At 35.2% G+C, this 21,446-nt stretch overlaps 3 protein-coding genes across 7 annotated transcripts; all 3 read left to right on the plus strand.

The window, feature by feature from the left end:
• The first annotated feature begins 1,563 nt into the window (after positions 1–1,563).
• LOC121750954 (ELL-associated factor 2-like) lies at positions 1,564–6,822 on the plus strand. 2 transcript variants are annotated; one of them, XM_042145635.1, is made up of 4 exons: positions 1,564–1,684; positions 5,071–5,423; positions 5,866–5,908; positions 6,434–6,822. In XM_042145635.1, exons 1-4 carry the CDS (start codon positions 1,564–1,566, stop codon positions 6,820–6,822), a joined length of 906 nt encoding a protein of 301 aa, XP_042001569.1. The 2 variants fall into 2 exon arrangements, 1 of the variants encoding a protein (XP_042001569.1); XR_006039958.1 differs by lacking the exon at positions 1,564–1,684 and having other exon boundaries at positions 5,335–5,423; positions 6,421–6,439.
• A 2,966-nt stretch (positions 6,823–9,788) lies between these two features.
• LOC121750885 lies at positions 9,789–15,177 on the plus strand. 3 transcript variants are annotated; one of them, XM_042145536.1, is made up of 9 exons: positions 9,789–9,927; positions 10,778–10,898; positions 10,986–11,043; positions 11,147–11,281; positions 11,374–11,976; positions 12,048–12,191; positions 12,262–12,390; positions 14,137–14,178; positions 14,502–15,177. In XM_042145536.1, the coding sequence occupies exons 2-9, from the start codon at positions 10,783–10,785 to the stop codon at positions 15,114–15,116; spliced, it is 1,842 nt and encodes a 613-aa protein (XP_042001470.1). In that variant the 5' UTR covers positions 9,789–9,927; positions 10,778–10,782; the 3' UTR covers positions 15,117–15,177. The 3 variants fall into 3 exon arrangements, with proteins under 3 accessions (XP_042001470.1, XP_042001472.1, XP_042001471.1); XM_042145538.1 differs by having other exon boundaries at positions 12,262–12,378; XM_042145537.1 differs by having other exon boundaries at positions 10,781–10,898.
• A 1,335-nt stretch (positions 15,178–16,512) lies between these two features.
• Positions 16,513–17,655, plus strand: LOC121750984 (heavy metal-associated isoprenylated plant protein 20-like). Of its 2 annotated transcripts, none has more exons than XM_042145687.1 (3): positions 16,513–16,667; positions 16,815–16,890; positions 17,156–17,655. In XM_042145687.1, the coding sequence occupies exons 1-3, from the start codon at positions 16,596–16,598 to the stop codon at positions 17,452–17,454; spliced, it is 447 nt and encodes a 148-aa protein (XP_042001621.1). In that variant the 5' UTR covers positions 16,513–16,595; the 3' UTR covers positions 17,455–17,655. The 2 variants fall into 2 exon arrangements, with proteins under 2 accessions (XP_042001621.1, XP_042001623.1); XM_042145689.1 differs by having other exon boundaries at positions 17,159–17,655.
• The last annotated feature ends 3,791 nt before the right edge of the window (positions 17,656–21,446 follow it).

Raw genomic sequence — 21,446 nt, forward strand, 5'->3', positions numbered from 1 at the left:
CATGCATCCCTCCATATCTTAATAATCTCATCCCTTAACTATTCATTCAATTTCATTTTTTATTTTTATTTCTAACAAATTCAATTAATAAAAACACATTTCATTAAATAAAAGAAAATTATAATTTAAAATCCTAAAAAAATATAAAAACATAATTAAAATCCTAAGAAAATAAAAAAACACATATACTTAAAATCATAAAAAAATAAAAAAGACATAATTACTAGAAATTAAAATACTAAAAAACAGTGAGGGAATTGCGTGTATAGTGTTATTTATAGATGAATGTAGGAAAAAAGGAAAAAATAAATAAATAAATAACAGTAAAAAAATAACGGCAAAAAACGGTCGATTTTTTTTATTATTCAGATTTAAAAAAAGTTAATTACAAATAGCCTAAATCGACGCCCACTCGCACAGCCGGTGAGTGGCGTCACGCACCAACCGCTGCTCGCCACGTGGCCGACGTGCGTGGCGAGACAGCCCACGTCCCGCCCCTCCCCCACGAGCTACGCGACGAGACGGTGCATCCGCAGCGGCTTTTCGCTACGGTCTCGTCTCGCAGGGACGAGATCGGGACCGTAGCTAGACGCCGCTGTGGATGCCCTGAAGACGATGGAAAGAACAAGAAGACTAGAGGCACCACCCTTTCTACCGGAGCCTCCACCCGCCCGCCGCTGCTATGTGCTGATTTTTCACCAACATCACCAGATTCGGGTTAGTGTCTGAATGCAATGCTCTCCTTCGACGGATTTTTTATGCCTGCCGATTGCTGGCTGTAGTTTAGAGAAATTGCTTTGCCTCACTGTGTTTTTTATGAAATGTGTATTAACTCAACCGGTATTATCATCTGTCTTGCTGTGTTACATGTGAAGTTTTCAATGAAGAATTTGGCTGATTTTCTAGGGGAGTACCAAATTGACTGAATGTTTCTGGTAGCCTGCTAGCATCAGAAGGAGCTTGTTTTTGGCAAAATTATTTCCGAGTCCTTGAATGAAAATTTTCTTCCTTGGATTTAGGCCTATTGATGGTAGAGTGACAGCATTTGGACATGAAGCTATGTTTCGTTATGAATGACAAAGTTGAATTAATTGTCAAATAGTTTATAGTTTATGCCGTTTGTTCTGTTCTGGTGCTCAGGAGTGAGCTGCTTTCATCGGATGCCTGAATACCTTGGTTATAAAATTAGAGTTAATGCCGATGGCAGCATCAGAAGAAGTTTGTGTCTGGATGATGCTGAATTTTACTAGTTAACAATGTTTTTAGAGCATTGTGAATTCTGTTGACTTAAATGGTGGGTTTGTTGCTGTTCTAAACGAAACTGAAAGTTGCTTTCTGGGATCATGTTATGCTTTTGGTTCATCAGTAACTTTGACCTTTTCTTCATGCAACAGGAAGTTAGATTATGGAAAAGCCATGAATAGTTGAAGCTTTCCATCGATAACGACAAGAAATAACCTCATCCTGTTATTTATTTGTCAGTCAGTTCCTACCACTTCAGAATCATCTGCGCCTGAATAACATATATTTGGTCAGACATTGCGCTACAAAATATGATATAGAATGGCTGGGATGAACCATTCGAGTGAACCGAGAGCTGCACCCCAAGCTGATCAGTGGTGCAACCTAACCCTAGGCTCCTCCTTCAGTGATCACAATCCCTCAAAATTCTGCAACTTTCGCTGTAAGTATTGCTACTACTATTCTTCCTTCATTCTCTTCACATGGATGCTTAATTTTCTTAAATATTTAATGTTCTAACTTGCCTTGCTACTTGTGGTAAACTCCTAGTCTCTTCTCTGGTTCTCTTCTGTTTAAACTCTCAAGGGATTTTCTTACTTTTCATTGTCTAATTTTGGTAATGGAAATAAAATTCAAGATCTCTTTTTTTATTTATTTATAATACTTCGGGAGCTAATGAAACTATTTTAGTAAAATTTAAGTATAGGTGCATATGGTCATTTGTAATCTCTTTCTTTACTTTCAAGAGTTATGATTGCTTAGAGCATCCACAACGGTGGACGGCGGCCCCGCGTCCGTCTGTGCCAGCGGCGAGGACGTATACCGCCGCCGCTGCGCTCGTGCCAGCGAGCATGCGACGTGGCGGCTTACGATTGGGCAACGGCATAGCCGTTGCCTTTGAATTAATTTTTTTTTATTTTAAAATTCGATTTTTAATTATATAAAATGATAAAAAAAATATATTTTTCAAATTCCAAAAATATGGCCGTTTTTTCCCGTTTTTTCTGAATTTTTTTTATTTTATTTTTATTTTTTTCCCCCAAAATCATCTATAAATACACACATTCATCATCCATTTATCACATCAAATCATCTCTCATTCATCTCTCATTCATAATTCTCATACAAACTATCTACACATTCATCCCTCACTCAAAACCTCAAATGGATTTCACCCATATTATGGCGGAAGCGGAGCGCGAAGAACAAGAATACTACGAACAACATCGTGCCGCTTACGAAGCATACATCGCGGCGAATACCCCCGCTCCTCCTCCTCAACGAACCAGATCAAATCGCCGCTACATCCATCGTGACCGGGAGGGAGCCCACGAAAGGCTCGTTGCCGACTACTTTGCCGACCAGCCGCGGTTTCCGGCAGATTACTTCAGGCGCCGTTTTCGCATGTCAAAGCGCTTGTTCATGCGAATTGTCAACACATTGTCCGCACGTGTTGAATTCTTCCAAACAGGTCCAGATGCAGTCGGCCGGCAAAGTATCACGCCGTTGCAGAAGTGTACGTGTGCCATCCGACAACTCGCTACTGGGCAAACGGCCGACATCTTCGACGAGTATTTGTATATCGGTGAGTCCACTGGAATCCTTTGTCTAAAGAATTTTTGCGAGGGCGTTCGTTCAGCTTTCGGGGATGAATTCCTTCGGGCACCCACCACCGATGATTGCCAACGGTTGCTTCGTCTTCACGAATCAGTCCATGGCTTTCCCGGAATACTTGGCAGCATTGACTGCATGCATTGGAGGTGGAAGAATTCAGTGTTGTCAAAAACGCGCCCGGGGCGCGCTCAGGGCGCTGGTCGCCATGATCGAGCCCGGCTTCGCCCCAACATGGGTGAGCCGAGCGAGATACGTGGGGCGCCGTCGGGGCGCGCTCTGGGCGGTCGGGGCGCGCCCTGGGCGGTCGGGGCGACTGGAGCGAGAGACGGATCGGGGGCTTACCTGTTGCCGTCCACCCTGGTTCGCCGGTTGGCTGCAATTTTTTTGCTTTTACAGAGAAAAAAGAAGAGGGAAGGGAGGGGAGGGGAGGGGAGGGGAGGGGAGAGAGAGAGATAGATAGATAGTGACTACATTGGGAAATGAAATTACTTTGTACTCCATCAATTATTGTTTATTTCTATTGTTACCCCATCAATTATTGTTTATTTCTATTGTTATTATTTGTATAAGTAACATATTTTTATTAATTCCTTATATTTATAATTTAATTTTAGGTTTATATAAAGCTAATTTAGTAATCTTTAGAACATTACAATCTCTATTTATGGAGCTTTTCATTTTACCTAATTTTATTTTATGAATTAAATGAAGAGAAATAAAATAATAATTATATGTTTATTTGATAATTTGTTTTATGAATTAAATGAAGAGATTTAAAATAACAATTATGTTTATTTAAATGAAGAGAAATAAAATAATAATTTATTATTTTTTCCAATCTTTCATCTTTTTCCAAAATGACTCTATTATAAAATCCATTAATTAAATATTATAATAAGTAAATTGATTATAATTCCTCCAATAATTCTTTTCTACCCAATGTCAAAATTGAACTTTAAAAATATTTTTTACCTGTTATGTAAATATACTATTTATATTATAGTGAATTATCTTTAATCATTATTATTACTAATATATAAATAATAAATAATTTTGCGCCCCGATTCGTGGGTCCCTCGCCCCGGTGCCCCATCGCCCCGCGACCCGGGGTCCAGCCTCATCGCCCCGGACCGACCCGCGACCCTAACAACACTGGAAGAATTGCCCGACTGCTTGGAGGGGGCAACACTTGAGCGGTCACAAAGGCGGCGGCCCAACGCTTATCCTTGAGGCGGTCGCCGACTACCGCCTATGGATTTGGCATGCATATTTCGGCGTTGCTGGATCCAACAACGACTTGAATGTGCTATATTCTTCACCACTCTTCAATGATGTGATGAATGGTGTAGTACCGGCGATCGACTTCACCATCAACGGAAATAGATACCACATGGGTTACTATCTCACCGATGGTATCTACGCACGGTGGTCGACTTTCGTGAAGACGTTCAACAACCCGCACGACCTGAGACGGGTTCTTTTTGCGCAGCGTCAAGAGTCCGCACGGAAAGACGTCGAAAGAGCTTTCGGGGTCCTTCAAGTCCGATTCAACATTGTTAAGTCTCTGGCTCGGCTATGGTACGTGAATAATATCGCCGACATCATGTTCACATGTATTATCTTACACAACATGATTATAGCCGACGAAGGGCCGAAGGCGGCTAGCTTCTACGACGAGGACGAAGCCGGAAGCTCAACAGCGAGGTCTCCCCCACGCCGAGGCGAGCATACGACGGTTGGCCAGAGAATCGAGACAAGGCACACAATGCGCGATACCCGAATCCACAATCAACTACAAGAAGACCTAATCAAACACATGTGGGCGAAATTCGGCAACGCTTAGTGGTTTTTTTAATTTTTAGTATTTTAATTATGTAATTTTTAATTTTTAGGATTTTAATTATGTCGTTTTTATTTTATTTGTCATTTGTAATATTATTTAGGTTTTTTAATGAATTTTAGTATTATTGAAATGTTTTTGTTTAATTGAATTTTAAATTAATTGTGCTCGTCCTTGCGGAAGAGCACATCTGTGGGTGTTGTGCTCTTGCCAGAGAGCAGGCAGAAAAAGTGGGGCCGGGCCCACAACCGTGCCGCTGGCAAGAGCACGGTTGTGGATGCTCTTAAACTATTACTGCAACAAAATGTGTTTTCTGAGAGTTCAATGCTTGAAGCTATGAATCTGATTTGGATTGTCCCTTCCTTCTTTGTCAGATGAGTTCAAGCCAGCATCAATCGATAAGAATCAGCGGGGAACCCTGCATAAGAACAAGGATAATAAGGTCTCTGTGGAGTTTCAGAATATACAACCTGGGAAGCCTAAGGTAACCTTCGAGGGCACTAGTGAAGATTGCAAGGATAATGATGCTGTTCTTTTCTTTGATGGCGAGTCATTTCGATTGGAGCGGTTGCACCGTGCTGTGAAGCGACTGAGGCATAATCGGATGATGGGTGAATCTGCATGGCCAGGGGTTACATCAGTTGGAGTGGCTGATGCAAGTTCACCACCGATTGCAAGAGGAATTAAGCATCAGCCTTTGAACAAGGACCCATATCCTGCTCTGCCTGTATGTTCTTTATATTCAACAGCATTGATGTCTTCTCGATCTTTTTAGAGAGTCAAAGTTTCATTTAAGCTTTATTTTTAAAATGGCTCTCTCTTAAGAAAAATTGGCTGATTGTTGCACACATGATAGCTCCAAAGATGATTCACTTAGGCTGATTTTGTAGCTATGTATGAAATTATGATATTATGTTGTGGTTCATGGGTTTATTTTGTACTACTAAACACATTTTCAGAACCTTTTTAGGTGCATGATTGGTTTTTATCCATATTCAGATGATTTATACACATAAAACTTGTATTCGGATTGTATAGCAATGAGCAAGTATGTTGATTTGGTGTGACCGTGTGATATTTTGTAGTATTGTATAATGTATAGCAAATATCATGTATCTTGCCATTGGACTAAGTAACTAAACTTTTCCTTATCCCATAAACTTTTGCAGGTTGAAGTTGAACGAATTGAGATTGGAGACTTCAAATGCTCGGGTATGTATGCTAATCCGACAACATATGCAACACACGGATTTGAGTTTCCTCCCTCATTAACCGTAGGCATTTCCATTTAGTCAGACTCGTGGCTAAAGTTTGTCATAGGGGAAAAGAACTTACAGTGAGAAATGGTGAAATATCTGTTCTTTATCTGTGAAAAAAGAAAAATGTTTGATAATGATAGTGATACGTATTGTCAGAAGAATAGAACTCAGCTTTGCATGCCTGTTTCTATTTGACCTATTTCTTTTTCGAGTGTGAGAGGGAAGCTCGAATAAGGGGGGTAAGGGGAGAGAGAGGGTAGTGAAGTTGATTTGTTTCTTTGGTGTGTTTAGAAAGAAAACATTATGAAATTCATACTAGTTGATAGCTTTTGGGGTAATTCTTTTTCTTGGTTACGCTGGGTCGACTGAATATATAATTTTTTGTTGGTCCTTGTGGTGCCTTGCATAGTGCCAGTATTCAAGTCATACGTAACATATTTGTGAACTCATTTATCTTCAAATCAGATGCAAAACCTAGACCGACCGGAAAAGAATGTTGAAATTCATGCAGCACACCCAGACTCCTCATCAAACCTGTCACCGGAGTTGAAGATTGATGACCAAGATGAAGAAGATCTTGATATAATGAATGTGGATGAAGATGATGGTAACGCAGGAGCTGATGGAGGCACTATCGAAGTAAAAGAACTTGATTTCGACATGCCACATCAAACTGAGGAGATTGTTGATATTGATATAAGCGATGATGGAGCTGATAAGGGACCAAATGCTGCAGAAGCAAGAGAAGGCCAGACTTCGAGCTCCAGTAGCAGTAGTGGGAGTGATAGCAGTGGCAGCGGGAGCAGGAGTAGCAGCAGCAGCAGCGACAGCGAGAGTAGCGATGCTGATTCTGTTACCTCCATTTGAACAACCCATAGATTAGAATGCCTCTTCATATTGGTATTTCTATATACAGAAAACTTTTTATTCTTTTCCGGATAATGCTCCAAAATAATGGAATATTGTTTATTAGTGCTTTTAAATCATACTAGTAGTTTTTTTTTAATATATGAGCCAGCTGTACTAATTAGTTTGGTGGGTTGTGTATAACAAATATATTGGTGTAAGGGTTACTTACATAAGTTAATAGATAGTATCATGTATTAGAAGTAAGATGAGACTGTCTCAAGTTTGAGGCAGTTTTACCAATAAAGTTTGAATCAGTTTTACTTATTTATCGATGTTATTGAATATCAATACTAGATAACTGCAATTATCTAAACAACAATTTTCAGTTGGGACCAATGTTTTAAAAACCGGATCGGACCGGCCGGTTCGACCGGTAGGTAGTCGGGTCCGGTTCACCCCTTTAAACCACCACTGCATTGAACCGCCGTGAACCGGTGGAACCGTGAACCGGAAACCAGTTTTCTATTTTTTTTTAAAATTTGTTGTTGGTAGAGGTTGAACTCATGACCTCTCTTCTAGTTAAGAAGACATCTACCACTCCACCACATGTGTTCATTGAACAATCTGAACATTAAATATTTTTATACATTAACCATTAATTTTATCTACTAAAACTAATAATTAATTTTAATTTTATTATTCTTTAATATAATTGTTAATTATAATATATATAATTATCATCCTTTATATTATAATGATGCTCTACTTACCACCTATATTATTATTAGTACCATATAAGATTCATTATTTACTATAAATAAATTTTTTTATATTACATACTTAATTTATATACCCTAGCTATTGACGAATAATCTTATCTAAACTAATTAATAAGTACTTAATTCGTATTTAATTATATATTATTTTACGAAATAAATTTTCTTAGATTAATATAAACATTATCTATTTTAATACATGAAATATTAAATTTTTTTATCTAGACTAACTAATATTGAATATATATATCTGAATATATTTACTAAATTTTAATATTATTTATATTTATACATCACTAATTATCTATAAGGTTTAATGTTTTGTGACTTATTATTAATTGTAAATCATTTACTAAATTTAATATATTTTTATATATATTTGCAACAGTAAAACGGTTAGACCGGTGGTTTGACCGGTTGAACCGTGAACCAGTAACGTCGCCGGTTCGTTTGCCGGTCCGACTTTTAAAACATTGGTTGGGACTGAAAAATTAACTTAATATAGGGTCACAGATATTGCTAATAAGATTCTACTTGTAACTGTCTATTTGTAATTTTGATTACAAAATTAGAAAAGGAAAACAACTTAAAGATGAAGTAAAAACAAAAAAAAAGATTAAACACATCATAGGGTGTCGAAAAAATGATTAAACATATGATGTCTTATTAACTTAGCTATTGTTAAAGTAGTCCCCTAAATAGTTTTAGATTTACACAAATTTATTCATAATAAAGTTAAATTTAAGAGGGAACATCATCTTTGGTCCACGAACTTTGCCAAAGTATCATTTTAGGTCCGTGAACTTTGAAAATATCATTTTAGGTCCGTGAACTTTGAGTTAGTATCATTTGAGGTACTTTTTACTATTTCCAAGTTTTTTTGGACGAAAATACCCACAATACCTTAAAGTGTATATATTTTTAATAAATTTATCATATACTCATAATTTTTTATAAATATCTTTACAATATATTTTTGACAAATTTTCTAAATATAATTTGACCTTAAATATTATCACTTAATTTTGTGACATGCAAGTAAAATTGCTTCTTCAATTTTTTATATAAATTTTTTTTAAAATTGAATAAAGAACTTTTCTTTAATAATAAAAAATTGAATAAAGATCTTTTCTTGCATGTCACAAAATTAAATGATAATATTGAAGGTCAAATTATATTTAGAAAATTTGTCAAAAATATATTGTAAAGATATTTATAAAAAGATCTTTATTCAATTTTTTATTATTAAAGAAAGTTCTTTATTCAATTTTAAAAAAAATAATATAAAAAATTGAAGAAGCAATTTTACTTGCATGTCACAAAATTAAGTGATAATATTTAAGGTCAAATTATATTTAGAAAATTTGTCAAAAATATATTGTAAAGATATTTATAAAAAGATCTTTATTCAATTTTTTATTATTAAAGAAAGTTCTTTATTCAATTTTTTTAAAAAATTAATATAAAAAATTGAAGAAGCAATTTTACTTGCATGTCACAAAATTAAGTGATAATATTTAAGGTCAAATTATATTTAGAAAATTTGTCAAAAATATATTGTAAAAATATTTATAAAAAAATATGAGTATATGATAAATTTATTAAAAATATATACACTTTAAGGTATTGAGGGTATTTTCGTCCAAAAAAACTTGAAAATAGTAAAAAGTACCTCAAATGATACTAACTCAAAGTTCACGGACCTAAAATGATATTTTCAAAGTTCACGGACCTAAAATGATACTTTAGCAAAGTTCGTGGACAAAAAATGATGTTCCCTCTAAATGTAATTAGTATGATTGGGAAAATGAATATAAAACTATACAGGTGCCTTATTTATTCAAGAGCCTGATACGAAGCTAAAAATATCCCTAATTCATCTGCTTTTCTTTAATACCACATTTATAAATACAAGCTTAACAATAGTGTACAATTCCAAAAAGAAAAGAAGAGAAGAATAAGGAAAGCATTACCGAAAAAAAGAGAATAAGGAAGTAATAAAAAAACAGCTCAAAACACATTTTCTCTTCAATGAATAAATTAAAATTTTGAGTTAGTACTTTATATACGTAGATTTCAGTAGTATAAAAAGGTGATAATTGCTAAATACTAATAGAAGGCCCAAATGCTAAAAAAATAAAAAGCTCAAATGCTCAAAAAATTAAAAGGCCCATTTTCTGAGAAAAAAGCCACAAAATAAGAAAAAATGATGCAGTGATGTGAGGAAAAAAAGAGAGGAGCAAAAAAAGGGGGAAAAAAGAGAGGAAAATAGTAGAGACGAGAAACCGCCGTGCCGACGGAGCAGGTGGAGCCTCCGTTGCCGTCGCCGATGAGGTCTTGATCCTCGGTACGCGCTGATTCCTTATTGCTCAAAATCCAATTATGGTTTCTTTGCAGATTGCATGCGTTGCATTTCAAAATTTCTTAGGTCTATTGATCGTTGTTTGCACTTCTGTTAAAATGTTGGATTTCATTTTACGAAAATTATTGCGTTATATGTATTCATTTTGTGCAATCTAGGCGGAGTGATTTTACCATTAATTGTGTGCGAAGCCTGCAATTTGCCTCATAAGAACGGGCTCTTTATCAAAAAGGAGGTTGAGTTTTGATCCATTTTTTTGTTGATTGCGTCAAGAGATGCTTGGGGTTGACTAAACCATTACTCAGTTAATAGCTCAATAGTAGTATGACGTGTGAGATGATGTTAGGATTCTCTGCTTGTCTGATTCCTGAGTAACCCGTGCGTCCTAGAATAGCTGAAGTTAGACTGATGGTCAGGTAGTTTCTTCTGCTGTGTGCTTTGGTACTCGTCTACATAAACCAAGTGGACCTAGTGGGCTTCTGGCCTTGTTGATAGATAACTGTTGTCAATACTCGATATGGATTTTTTTTTCATAAAATTAAACAGATGTCATATTTTGGATAATAGTTGCTAGGTTTTTTAGATATGATGTGGATTTCTTGTTGATACGGAGGAAACTTGTTTGTGAATGGCATGAAAATGTGTCCTTTTATCAGATTTTGGTCTAGAATGTCAAGTGCTGCTATGTTTTTTTGTTCTTTCAGTCTTTCTTTCTTTGGAACTGAATTGGTGTCATGGATTTAGTAACTAGTTCTATAAGTTTCACTAGTTATTCATTCAAGTGTGAGTTAAATGATGGTGAAGTTGCTATTCTAAACTATGGTTCCATGTGAAGAAGATATGATGGTGCTCATGACTAATGAACAAGAGCATAGTGAGTCGGAACTCAGTCGGCCAAAGAAGAAGAAGAAGCAAGATGGAACATCACGCCCTGCATGTTCTTGGGTGCATTTTAGGTACTACATTCAATTAAAGGTTTCCCGCAAACTTTTGTTTCCCATGTACAAATCCATATAGCTGATTCTTGCCATTTTTTTACTTAGCCGTGAATTTATTAAGGAGTACACTGCATCCCATCCAGAATCCTCGGGCTTGAAAGTGGTATGTCTATGTCGTTATAGTGTTGATACAACATATCTGCTCACAAGATTGGGTTTGAATGGGGATAAAAAGAAGAAATGTACTTATGGGCAATCTTTTTTAGGCCACAAAAGCTGCATCAGATGCTTGGAAATTGATGAGTCCAGAAGAGAAGTCAAAATACACTAATCGTGCCCGTGAAGTATGGGATAAATACTTGAGCACTACCCCGGCGCGTATTCCCAAGCCAAGAAGACAAGTATTCACAAGTTTTCCAAAATTTATGTTTAGATGTTTATGTGACATTGGATCCTCATAATATTTACCTAAATGGTGACCCTTGTGGTGCAGACCAAACTTGTTACCAGATGCTCTCCTGGCCGGCTATTAAATGTGTTGCAACAGCTCACACCTGACCAAAATGCCGCTGTAAAGAGCATGGGATTTGGTAGTATCCTCAACCTCCGATGCCGAACTCTGCGACGCAGCCTGTGTCTTTGGTTATTGGAGAAGTTTAATACTGTCCGGCGCAGCTTGGAAATATGTGGCGAGCGCATACCTTTAACTCCTCGAGATGTTGAATTGGTGATGGGATTGGCCTCGAATGGGAAGGATGTGGTTAACTCCGGACCTGATGAGCTGATTGCTGAATTGCGCAAGAAGTACAATGCTACAAATCGTGGGATTTCTGTCCGACTCCTGGAAGAAAGGTTGGCGGTCCCAGAAGCTGGGGAGGATTTTAAGAGGTCTTTTCTCCTTTATGTGTTAGGCACTCTAATATGCCCCACGGCAAGGCTGGATGTTAGTCCTTCATTTCTCCATTTTCTTACAAACATGGACACTGTTCACCAATATAACTGGGGGAAATTTTTACTTGATCGGCTAGTCAGAGAAGTAGCTCGCTATCGTCAAGGGAAACAACGCGCGGTTGGCGGCTGTCTTCTTTTTCTCCAGGTGAGACTCAATAAATCTTTTCATTTTTGAATACATTACATTTTGTTTCCAACCGTTTGGTTCTCCCACAGCTTTTTTATTACGAGAGTGTTGCTGTTGGAGAGCCATTTGAACTATCCCCTGCTCTATTTCCATGCCTATCTTCTTGGGGTGAAGAAGAAATTAGTGAAAGAGAAAAGCAAGAGAGAGAACTTGGTGGTTACGGATGTGGAGAGGTATGCTTTATGTAACCCATATGCATTTATTGTAATAGTGTCGAATCTGGTGTAAAATGTTTTCTTGTAGGTGGTTTGCAAGGAAAGAGGACTCGGGATGGGAATGCTGGGATATAGGAACCAATTAGACAGCAGTAATTTAGGGGTAATGGCACCAGATGCTGAAAATTATTCTCTACTTGAGCAGGTTGGTTATCAGGTAATTATTCTGAAGATGATTTTCATCTTTTACTGTATTGGTTCTTCTTGTGATTATTCCTGTGTTTCAAAATCACCCATTGATTTTGTTGCTTGTCTAACTATGAGAAGAGCATGTTGTTCTTGCATCTTTGGTTCACTCTTCTATTGTTGGAACTTGGACTAGTGTTGCTTCCAGCACTTTCTGATCTCATAAGAACTACCATTATCAACCCAAGTCCATGATTGCATTATTTTCAGAAAGTAAATTACATATGGAACTTTTCAGGCGTACCCTTTTACTCCCTCCGTTAAGGAAGATGACCCCTTCCTTGGGTGACACAAGATTTTATGCATCTCTCTCTCACTTTCTTTGTTTCATCTTTTTCTTGCTGCCTTTTTATGTTCTGCTTGGCAAATGCTACCTTATTCTCTTATTCTCAAGCGTGATATTGGCTTACAAGTTTACAGCCAATGTTGTCAAAGCAGTATGGCGGCTTATGGCAGTCCATCCGAAAACCGCCACAAGGATATGGCGTATCGGTATGGCGGGATATGGCGGTCATTAAATAAATAAATAAAATAATATTTATATATTTATATAACTAGAAAATATTAAAAATATAACATCAAAATTCAAAAACTCTTTAAACAATTAATAAAGCAAAAAATAAAAAAGCTATATATAAGTCTAATTATTAAAGTCTTTAGTTCAACAAAACATAAAGTCATCCTAAGTACTACTCAACAGTCATCAATCATCAAGCTCAACATAGTTTTCTACTTCATCCTCATCACTAGAGGTGCCAAAGGTTTACTGTTCCGGCGGTTAACCGTGAAACCGGAACCATGAGATTTACCCGAACCGAAACCGTCGATTTTAGAACCGTGGTTCGATTCAAGTTCGAAAATTTCAGAACCGAAACCGTGCCGGAACGGGCGGTTCCAAACCGGAACCGTGAAAAACTGCAAAACCGAGTTGGAACCGCAAACCGCCGAAAAGCGGCGGTTCATAACCGTGAAAATCGTAAAAACAGCCGGTTCGGAACCGAAACCGGCGATTTTGGAACCGTAACCGCGAAACACCCTCGCGGTTCGGTTTCGGTTCAACAATTTTCAAAACCGGAACCGGCAGTTCCGGAATCGTGGGCACCTCTACTCATCACTATCATCGGCATCCATTGCTTCATCACTATAATTAGGGTTTCAATTTCTATTTTAAGTTTAATCTATTTTCATTTTAATTATAAAATAAAATGGGTAAGAATAGTTGGGTGGGCCGTTTCAATTTTGGGCTTATACCAAAATTGAATTAAAAAGTAAAAAAACCATTAAAAAGTCAAAATTACATGAAAACACCGCCATGGCGCCACGACCGTGGCGGGCATGGCGGCCGATACAGAAAAATGCCACAAATCGGTGTGGCGATGGCGTTTTCATTACTAACCGATATGATATAGCGCCATATCACCGCCATAGCCGCTATTTAACAACTATGTTTACAGTTCACTTCTTATCTGCCGTAGAATTCCTCCTTCTATCATAGCCTACCTGATTATGTGTAAATTTGCAACTGATTCATTGAGTTCATGTCACAAAATAGGTGATAGTCATCAAACTTATCTTTTACATTATCTCTCTATCTGTCTTTGTTCAGAATGAGGCAATATTTTGGAAAACTTTTCCATGCTAAATATCTTTTAGCGCAGTATTCTTGATTATGCACGAATTAACGTTCCCAATTTAAGCTATGGTTTTTCACATACAGGCTGGAGAAGATCAAGTTAATGGGGGCATGATCACTGTAGAGGTAAATGATGATTCCATGATAAATTATCAGATATTTTTCTCTTTGTTATTATTTCACACTATCAGATATTAATGGTGATTTTTCATTGGTTTTGTTGTTGGTTGAAAATTATTTTCTTGCCAACAGTTCACATTATCTGATAAATGCTTTAACCTTAAAGTTTCCTTTTAGTTTACTCTAAGGTCTCTTTAGACTGACCTTCCTAAGAATATTTTTATTATACTATTCTCTTCTGCAGACATCTTTATCATCGTTGCAAATATCTTTCTATAAGTTGAATAATGTCATGGAATGAACAGGGGTTTACTGCTATGTTATTTCAGGAAAATATGCCTATAAATGGTGATGAAGTCAACACCGTGTGTGTGGATATTGAAATTGACGATCCAGTCAGAGCACCCTGCCGAAATGCTCAGTATGGTTGTGCAGAAATTGTCGATTACAACAAGAGAAGAGAGCACGAAGAAGTCTGCAACAGTTCACCGTGTGCTTGCCCCCTTCAGAAGTGCCATTTTGTTGGCTCGTCTACACAATTGTCGGAACATTTTAGTAGTAGGCACTGGGACTCAGGAAGACGGTTCCAGTATAATTGCCCTTTACCAGTCACGTTAAACAAGAATGAAACATTCCTCGTGCTTCAAGCCGAGAAAGATGGCATTCTTTTCCTTCTGAATAAAGGAACGGAGAGTATTGGGCATACGGTCATGATAACTTGCATAAGCCCGAGCTCATCGAAGGAGCAGTATCTGTATGATATTGTATCTGAAAGAGGAAATAGTTGTCTCAGACTGAAGTCGTACACAAACAATTTTCCGGGTAGGGTTGAAGGATCACCACCTGTGGATTTTCTCTTGGTTCCTTTCGGTTTTTTAAACGCAACTGGCCAGCTAGACCTAGAAATGTGTATATGGAACTCAACTGATATAGGAGCTGATTGACCTTCATTAATCTCTCTCTCTCTCTCTCTCGAAATTTATCTAGTTTTTTTAAGTTGTAAAATTTGTTTCTTCTCTTGTAGATGTAGTTCATTTTTTTCCAGGCCAATGGTATTTTCTAAGTAATTAGCTCCAATGCTATTCTAAAACTAATTTTATTTTCGGTTTTTGAGTAAAAAGTAGTATCTATTTTTAGATTTACACTAAAACAAAATCAAAAGTTTTTTTAGATTTTGTGAGTAAAAAAACATAATATAAAGTATATTTTGTTAATTTTGAGTTTAGTGTAAATAGTCTATCATTAAAAATATTACCTATGGTTCATTATATTATAATAAGTACCTTTATTTTGGTAATAGATTTTTATACTCCAAATAGTAGAAGCAAACTTTATTGTACACCAATAATTTTGGGGCAGAAGATCCTATCCAATGTACTGTAAAGTTGACTAAAGAAAAATAAAATTTTCACGGTCATAAACCTATTGAAAGATACTGCTAGATAGATATGGATGACTATATTTATTAATTTTTATAGTATGTCAAGAAATGAGAATGTACATTTAAGAGCAATGTTTCAATTTGATTAGCAACACAGCCGTATACACGCACTAATCAATTAGGAATGAAAAGAGGAAGGAAGATAAAAAGAAGAAAAGAACCAAACAAAAGTAGTACTCCGTTGCGGACAGAATCAAGGAACAAGAACAATTATTGGGGCATTTTGCAATATATATCAATATAAAACTGGTCCGCACCCATTGAAACCTAACACTTTTTCAAGTATACAAATATTTCTTAATTAGCCTATCACCATCAACAAATAATAGAACCCATAAGGTATTTTTCACCTCAAATCGTGAAGATTGAACAGAAATGAGAAATTTAATACATCAATTTGCCAATCATATCAATTTAAAATTTTCTAAGTATTTTTGGTCCATGCCCAAGTGGAATTTTTTTATACATAACCATGTTCTTGTTAGATTTTATTTTCAGAAAGTGGAACATAGTTATTTATTAACATGGAAAATATAACGAGCAAAAGAAGACAATAAAGCACAATTAATAGGTTGCGGGGATAGATGGAGAATATTGTTGATCTTCTTAAGAAATAAAAGTAAAAAATAAAAAGAATAAATTAAAATACTAGTATTATTTTTCTCAGAGGTTTCATGTAAGACAAGTTGTGTTAGTTTGGTAAAACCTCATCTTTTTACATGTGACAAATTATATAAAATATATTTATTCACTTGACCCTCTCCATATTTTTGTTCCACAAAATGTGGTACAAAACAAACCCCCCTTATAAGGCTTCAAAACACAACTTTTTTGACAAAGAGAGGACTTTATACTATTTATAAATTAACAATTACTCCTTATCTTCCTATATATTCCCACTTTATACATATTGAGGTCTATATAATAGAATAAACACAATACGACCTCTTTTTCATTGACTTGTGGTGAGAAGTAGCAAAATATGGGTGCTCTCAACTATCTCTTGAGGTTGTGCACTTCCACTACAACTAGAAACAAAAGGAAATCAATGCAGGTACGTCTTCTTCATCATCATCATCATCATCGACATCATCATCATCATCGACCACATTGCTACCTCCTTAGCTTCTCACACACAATAAACACACACAACTATTCAAAAATGTATTTCTACATATTTACTTATGGGCTTATGTTGCAGACGGTTGAGATCAGAGTGAAAATGGACTGTGATGGATGTGAGAGAAGAGTAAAGAATGCCATCAAACACATCAAAGGTTCACAATCTTAATTTACCTCTTTCCTTCCCATTAATTAATTCCTCTAAACCCTTTTCTCTTCCTAGTTCCTAGTATGGTAATTCTTTCTACAACTAATTTTTTTTCATCAAGTTGTGAGTGTTCCCAAAAATGTAGCATTTATAGCTTCAACTTAAAAATTTGTCATGCTACTTGTGATTTTCATTTTATTTTGCTAACAAGCCTGAATTGGACCAAATTTTATGTCCATGCAATCTTCATAATGACTTGATCATTGATATAGCAGGAGTGAAATCCATCGACATAAACCGAAAACTAAGCCGTGTGACAGTGAATGGCTATGTCGATCCCAACAAAGTTTTGAAGAGAGTGAATAACACAGGAAAGAAAGCTGAATTCTGGCCTTTCATTCCATACAACTTTGTTCAGAACCCTCATGTCGCTCAAGTCTACGACAAGAAGGCGCCAGCTGGCTTTGTACGGAACGTTCAGGCCGCCACCGTCCCTCTGCCAAATGCAACTGAAGAAGCCATGACATATCTCTTCAGTGAAGACAACCCTAATGCTTGCTCTATAATGTAATTAATTATTGATTATTATACTACTATTTATTTTTCATTAGTTATTATATACTCATATAGGTGTTCCTCTGCCTTGTGGTATGAGGGTTTTTCCTCTTTTGGAAAGAGGCTATTTTGACTTATAAAACGAAAGATGATGAGTGAGAATAATAAGTATTTGAGGCATATATGAAATGAAACTCAGTTCTACGTTTATGGCTTAGTTGACAATTTCAGCAGTTGTTTTCTTGGTTTGCTTGTTTTTTTCTTTTTTTCTCTTTATTTGTTTCTTTTGTTGGGAGAGGGAACAACTTTTAGGTGTTGAATTAGCTTTTGTGGCTACTTGTTGCACACACTTAAGGTGGATTCCTTTGTTAAATTTTACTACTTGGCAGTGGATTTCCTGTACTTAATTTTAACGATTCCTTCGAGATATAAATAAAAATAGTCTTACTTTCAAATTCTCAAAAAGGAAAGGAAAGGAAAGGAAAGAACAAAAAAAAATGATCTTTTAAAAAGTTGCAAAATGTAGCCGAGACGCCTACTGCCTACATTTCCAAGTTATATTCGAGTCTCCCACGTTAGAATCTTGAGCAAAAAAATGTAGACCAAGACTATATTTGCAACTTTCAAAAGGAGAAGTTTTTTTTTTCAGATTTTTTATGGAATTCTACCTTTTAAGCTAGTGTTTTGTTTCCAACGTTTCAGTGTTTTTATACTGGTCTCATCGCATGTTACAGTTCTCAACTTTAAAAATGTGATTTGAGCCAAAACGACATGGTTTTGTTAAATATTTGCGACATCGATCCTTTTAATTATCATTCGATTATATTAACATCAATTAATCAACAAGTCAGGTTAGTATTTATATTTGCCAGAATAGCAAATTTTTATCAAATCAATAATTCAGTAATAAACAAGCAAATTTTAAAGCTAATAGTATTAGAAAACCAAAATCGGTTGAAACTTCTTAAATTTACATTCAAATAACTAGAGTGAGTATTCAGATTTCGATTAGTAAATTTTTCCGAACTGAACAAACTCGAATTGTCCGAGAAACTGAATCCAAACTAGTAGTATAAAATTTGTTTCAAATAGAAAAATCAGAAATTGCATGAAAATTTTACTAATATTTTCTAAAACTCCTAGAAAAAGATTTGGGTGCAAGTTTTTTTATTAGAAATCAAATGGTCATGCCACAAAATGGCGAGCTACAAGTACAACCCACCTTTTTCCTCCTCCTCTTCTTCTTCTTATTTTGTACCGCGTGTCGCCCCCTCCTCCACCACACGCCGTTTCCTCTCCCCTTTTTTTTGCGCTGTCGTTCTCCTCATTCCATCATCGTCTTCTCCCCTTCCAAATTTTATGAGTACTAGTATTTTGTTTTAATTCGGATCAATTATTTGGATTTCAGGTATTTGCCCTAGCAATAACCCCATACAAATACAAAATATCGTAGTTTATAAAATATAACATTGCGTATTCTATCCCTATTCGATCTAATAACTTCGATTGTCCGTTAATAAAAGATTCACGATAGATAAAGTGATCTGGGATCACTGAATAAGTCCATTAGTTTATTAGTGTCCTATTAAAATTGGACACAATGCGAAGAGTATATAGAAATTTGTGGGACTATATATGGGACATGTACAGAATTCCGATCATATAAAGTTACTTGCTAGCTAATTAATATTCGCAACAACTTTTAATTAGTATAATATAATTATCGGAGACATCTGTCAATCAATTAGTACTAGATTTGGCTCTAAATGATTCTACCCAAATGATTGTCTTCAAATGATTTTAGGTAACTGATGAACATGCATCTACAATAATATGCCAATTTTGTGTCTCAAACTATTATTCTCTTTTTCTAACTCTAAATTCCAAAGAGCTTAGCATTTTGACCACTTTGTCAAGCTGAACTCCAATAGAATTTCAGAATAAATTTTAGTAAATGAAAATCACATATTTTGAACATTCGTAGCTACGTTCTTCTTCACATATTTCTGGCGACAAAAAGAGACGCCGCACTTTTGTTATAGCATTATTAAAGTATATTAATAATAATAAAGTTGGGGTACTTTTTTATAAATTATTTAGAATGGAAAATATGAACATAGTCTAATGAATGAAAATGTATCAGACGATCGAAAAGTATTATTTTGGGTTAATTGTGCTTTAGATTCTATCTTTTGGTCGAATTACAAAAGTAATTATGAAAATTACTAAAAAAAATAATTACCAATTTACGACTACTTTATTTAATACAGTATATTAGTAATTTTTATTCGGGCTATAAATTATTGCCGAATTACGAAAATCTTTGTCTTATACTATGTGCTAAATGTCAATTCGATTAATATAAGGTTTCTCTTGATATATGTTAACTTCTAAATTTAATTTTTTGTCAAAATCATAATAACATAAAATGAGCATATTTTCAAGCTAGTCATCTCAAAATGATTTTTTGAGTTGCCTCTCGTCCAATTAATTCGTAGTGGGTTGACCTATAATCGTAAACAGTTAATTACTACTTTAATTACATTTACGTATATATTATATGTAGGGAGATCTAGATTATACTGTAAAAAGTGCTAATCAATCTTTAAAAGCTTAGGTGAAAGAGAGTGGAATAGTCAAATCAGGACAAAAATTGGTGAAATGGAGATTCAAAAATTTAGACACATACGTAGCTTTAAATTTGCGATTATGGAATTAGATTCTGTGCTTTGAGCCCACCCTAAACCGATGGAAACTAAAGTAACAATCAACTATAAATTCAATAAACATATATTTGATTACATTTTAATCCACTTTGATTTCATTTTTTTCTACTCGAAGATTAAAATTTTAAATAAACAAATACTAAGTGAAATTAATTATGTATTTAATTCATTTCACATCAGTTAGTGCTTTTCGCTTGGGCTGGGTTTGTAACCCACTGAAATCCAGTACTAATTCTTTTAGCAGTTTGAAACACTCATTTTTTAACTTGAGTAGATGTTTCGAGAAGAAGAATCCAAAATAAATCGAGTATATATGATTAATTGGGTTGATTCTTACACCCTTACGTTTTGGACAAATTACAACAATGATAGTATGTATAGCACAATTACTAGAGTACATTTAAGGTCTCCAAAAATAGCACATATTCTAGTATGTTATATTTCAACCTTCTAAATATATATTTTTTTACTAAAAAATATGAACAATCCAGATTATGAAATCTTTATATATTATTATTTTTATTCACTAAAACTATATCTACCAATTATTATATTAAAATATATGACTAATTAATGTTCTAGTACTATTATTGAGGACGGGACTACTTGACAAAAAAATTAGCTTAAAAATTACGTGGCCCTCATTTTGTAAAAAAAACTACAAACATGGCATATTGCATAGTCTTTTCGAAGATCCAATTCCATCTTTAGAAGGTGGAAAATATTGCTTCGTTCAATATTTGCAACATTTTGAAAGGCAAAAGATTATTTTTTATGTATTTTAAAAATTATGCCATATTTGCTTTGGGAATGTAACCGTGAGAAACTTTTCAAGGATGACCAATTTTAGAATTGTTTCAGGATAAACACATTTAACTTGAATTTTTAGAAGATGGACGTCGAAAAAAAAAGATATAGCTTGATATTAGTTATCAAATCTACTAAGCTATCATCGAACATGCACTCTCATAGTTGCATACTCACAAAATCTGTTTTTGTTTATTAATTTTGTCTTCCACTTCAAAAGTAGAAGTCGCTCTATACATCAACGATCACAACATAGCATTACAGTGAACATAGCTTTGGCATAAGACACGATGTGCTTTAGTGCACCAAAAAAGCCTTTAACACAAAATAAAGTTCCAAAACATCAAAATTTGACTGAATAAAGTTTGCTTTAATTGAAAGGAAACATTTTGATGGGCACAAAAGTTAAACAATTAAGAGTTGAGAAGGTACACAAAATTGTTTTGAATAAATTACGTACAAGTTAACGTAATAT

Source organism: Salvia splendens, chromosome 10 (assembly GCF_004379255.2).
Source record: "Salvia splendens isolate huo1 chromosome 10, SspV2, whole genome shotgun sequence".
NCBI lineage: Eukaryota > Viridiplantae > Streptophyta > Magnoliopsida > Lamiales > Lamiaceae > Salvia > Salvia splendens.

What these genes read in the sequence shown, in the direction of transcription:
- LOC121750954 (XM_042145635.1), top strand. Translation starts at nt 1,564, where the DNA reads ATGGCTGGGATGAACCATTCGAGTGAACCGAGAGCTGCACCCCAAGCT. An exon ending in ACCCATATCCTGCTCTGCCT is followed by an intron (nt 5,424 to 5,865) that starts GTATGTTCTTTA and finishes AAACTTTTGCAG; the next exon opens with GTTGAAGTTGAACGAATTGA. An exon ending in TGGAGACTTCAAATGCTCGG is followed by an intron (nt 5,909 to 6,433) that starts GTATGTATGCTA and finishes TGCAAAACCTAG; the next exon opens with ACCGACCGGAAAAGAATGTT.
- LOC121750885 (XM_042145536.1), top strand. Translation starts at nt 10,783, where the DNA reads ATGATGGTGCTCATGACTAATGAACAAGAGCATAGTGAGTCGGAACTC. An exon ending in TGTTCTTGGGTGCATTTTAG is followed by an intron (nt 10,899 to 10,985) that starts GTACTACATTCA and finishes TTTTTTACTTAG; the next exon opens with CCGTGAATTTATTAAGGAGT. An exon ending in TTCCCAAGCCAAGAAGACAA is followed by an intron (nt 11,282 to 11,373) that starts GTATTCACAAGT and finishes CTTGTGGTGCAG; the next exon opens with ACCAAACTTGTTACCAGATG.
- LOC121750984 (XM_042145687.1), top strand. Translation starts at nt 16,596, where the DNA reads ATGGGTGCTCTCAACTATCTCTTGAGGTTGTGCACTTCCACTACAACT. An exon ending in ACAAAAGGAAATCAATGCAG is followed by an intron (nt 16,668 to 16,814) that starts GTACGTCTTCTT and finishes CTTATGTTGCAG; the next exon opens with ACGGTTGAGATCAGAGTGAA. An exon ending in TGCCATCAAACACATCAAAG is followed by an intron (nt 16,891 to 17,155) that starts GTTCACAATCTT and finishes TCATTGATATAG; the next exon opens with CAGGAGTGAAATCCATCGAC.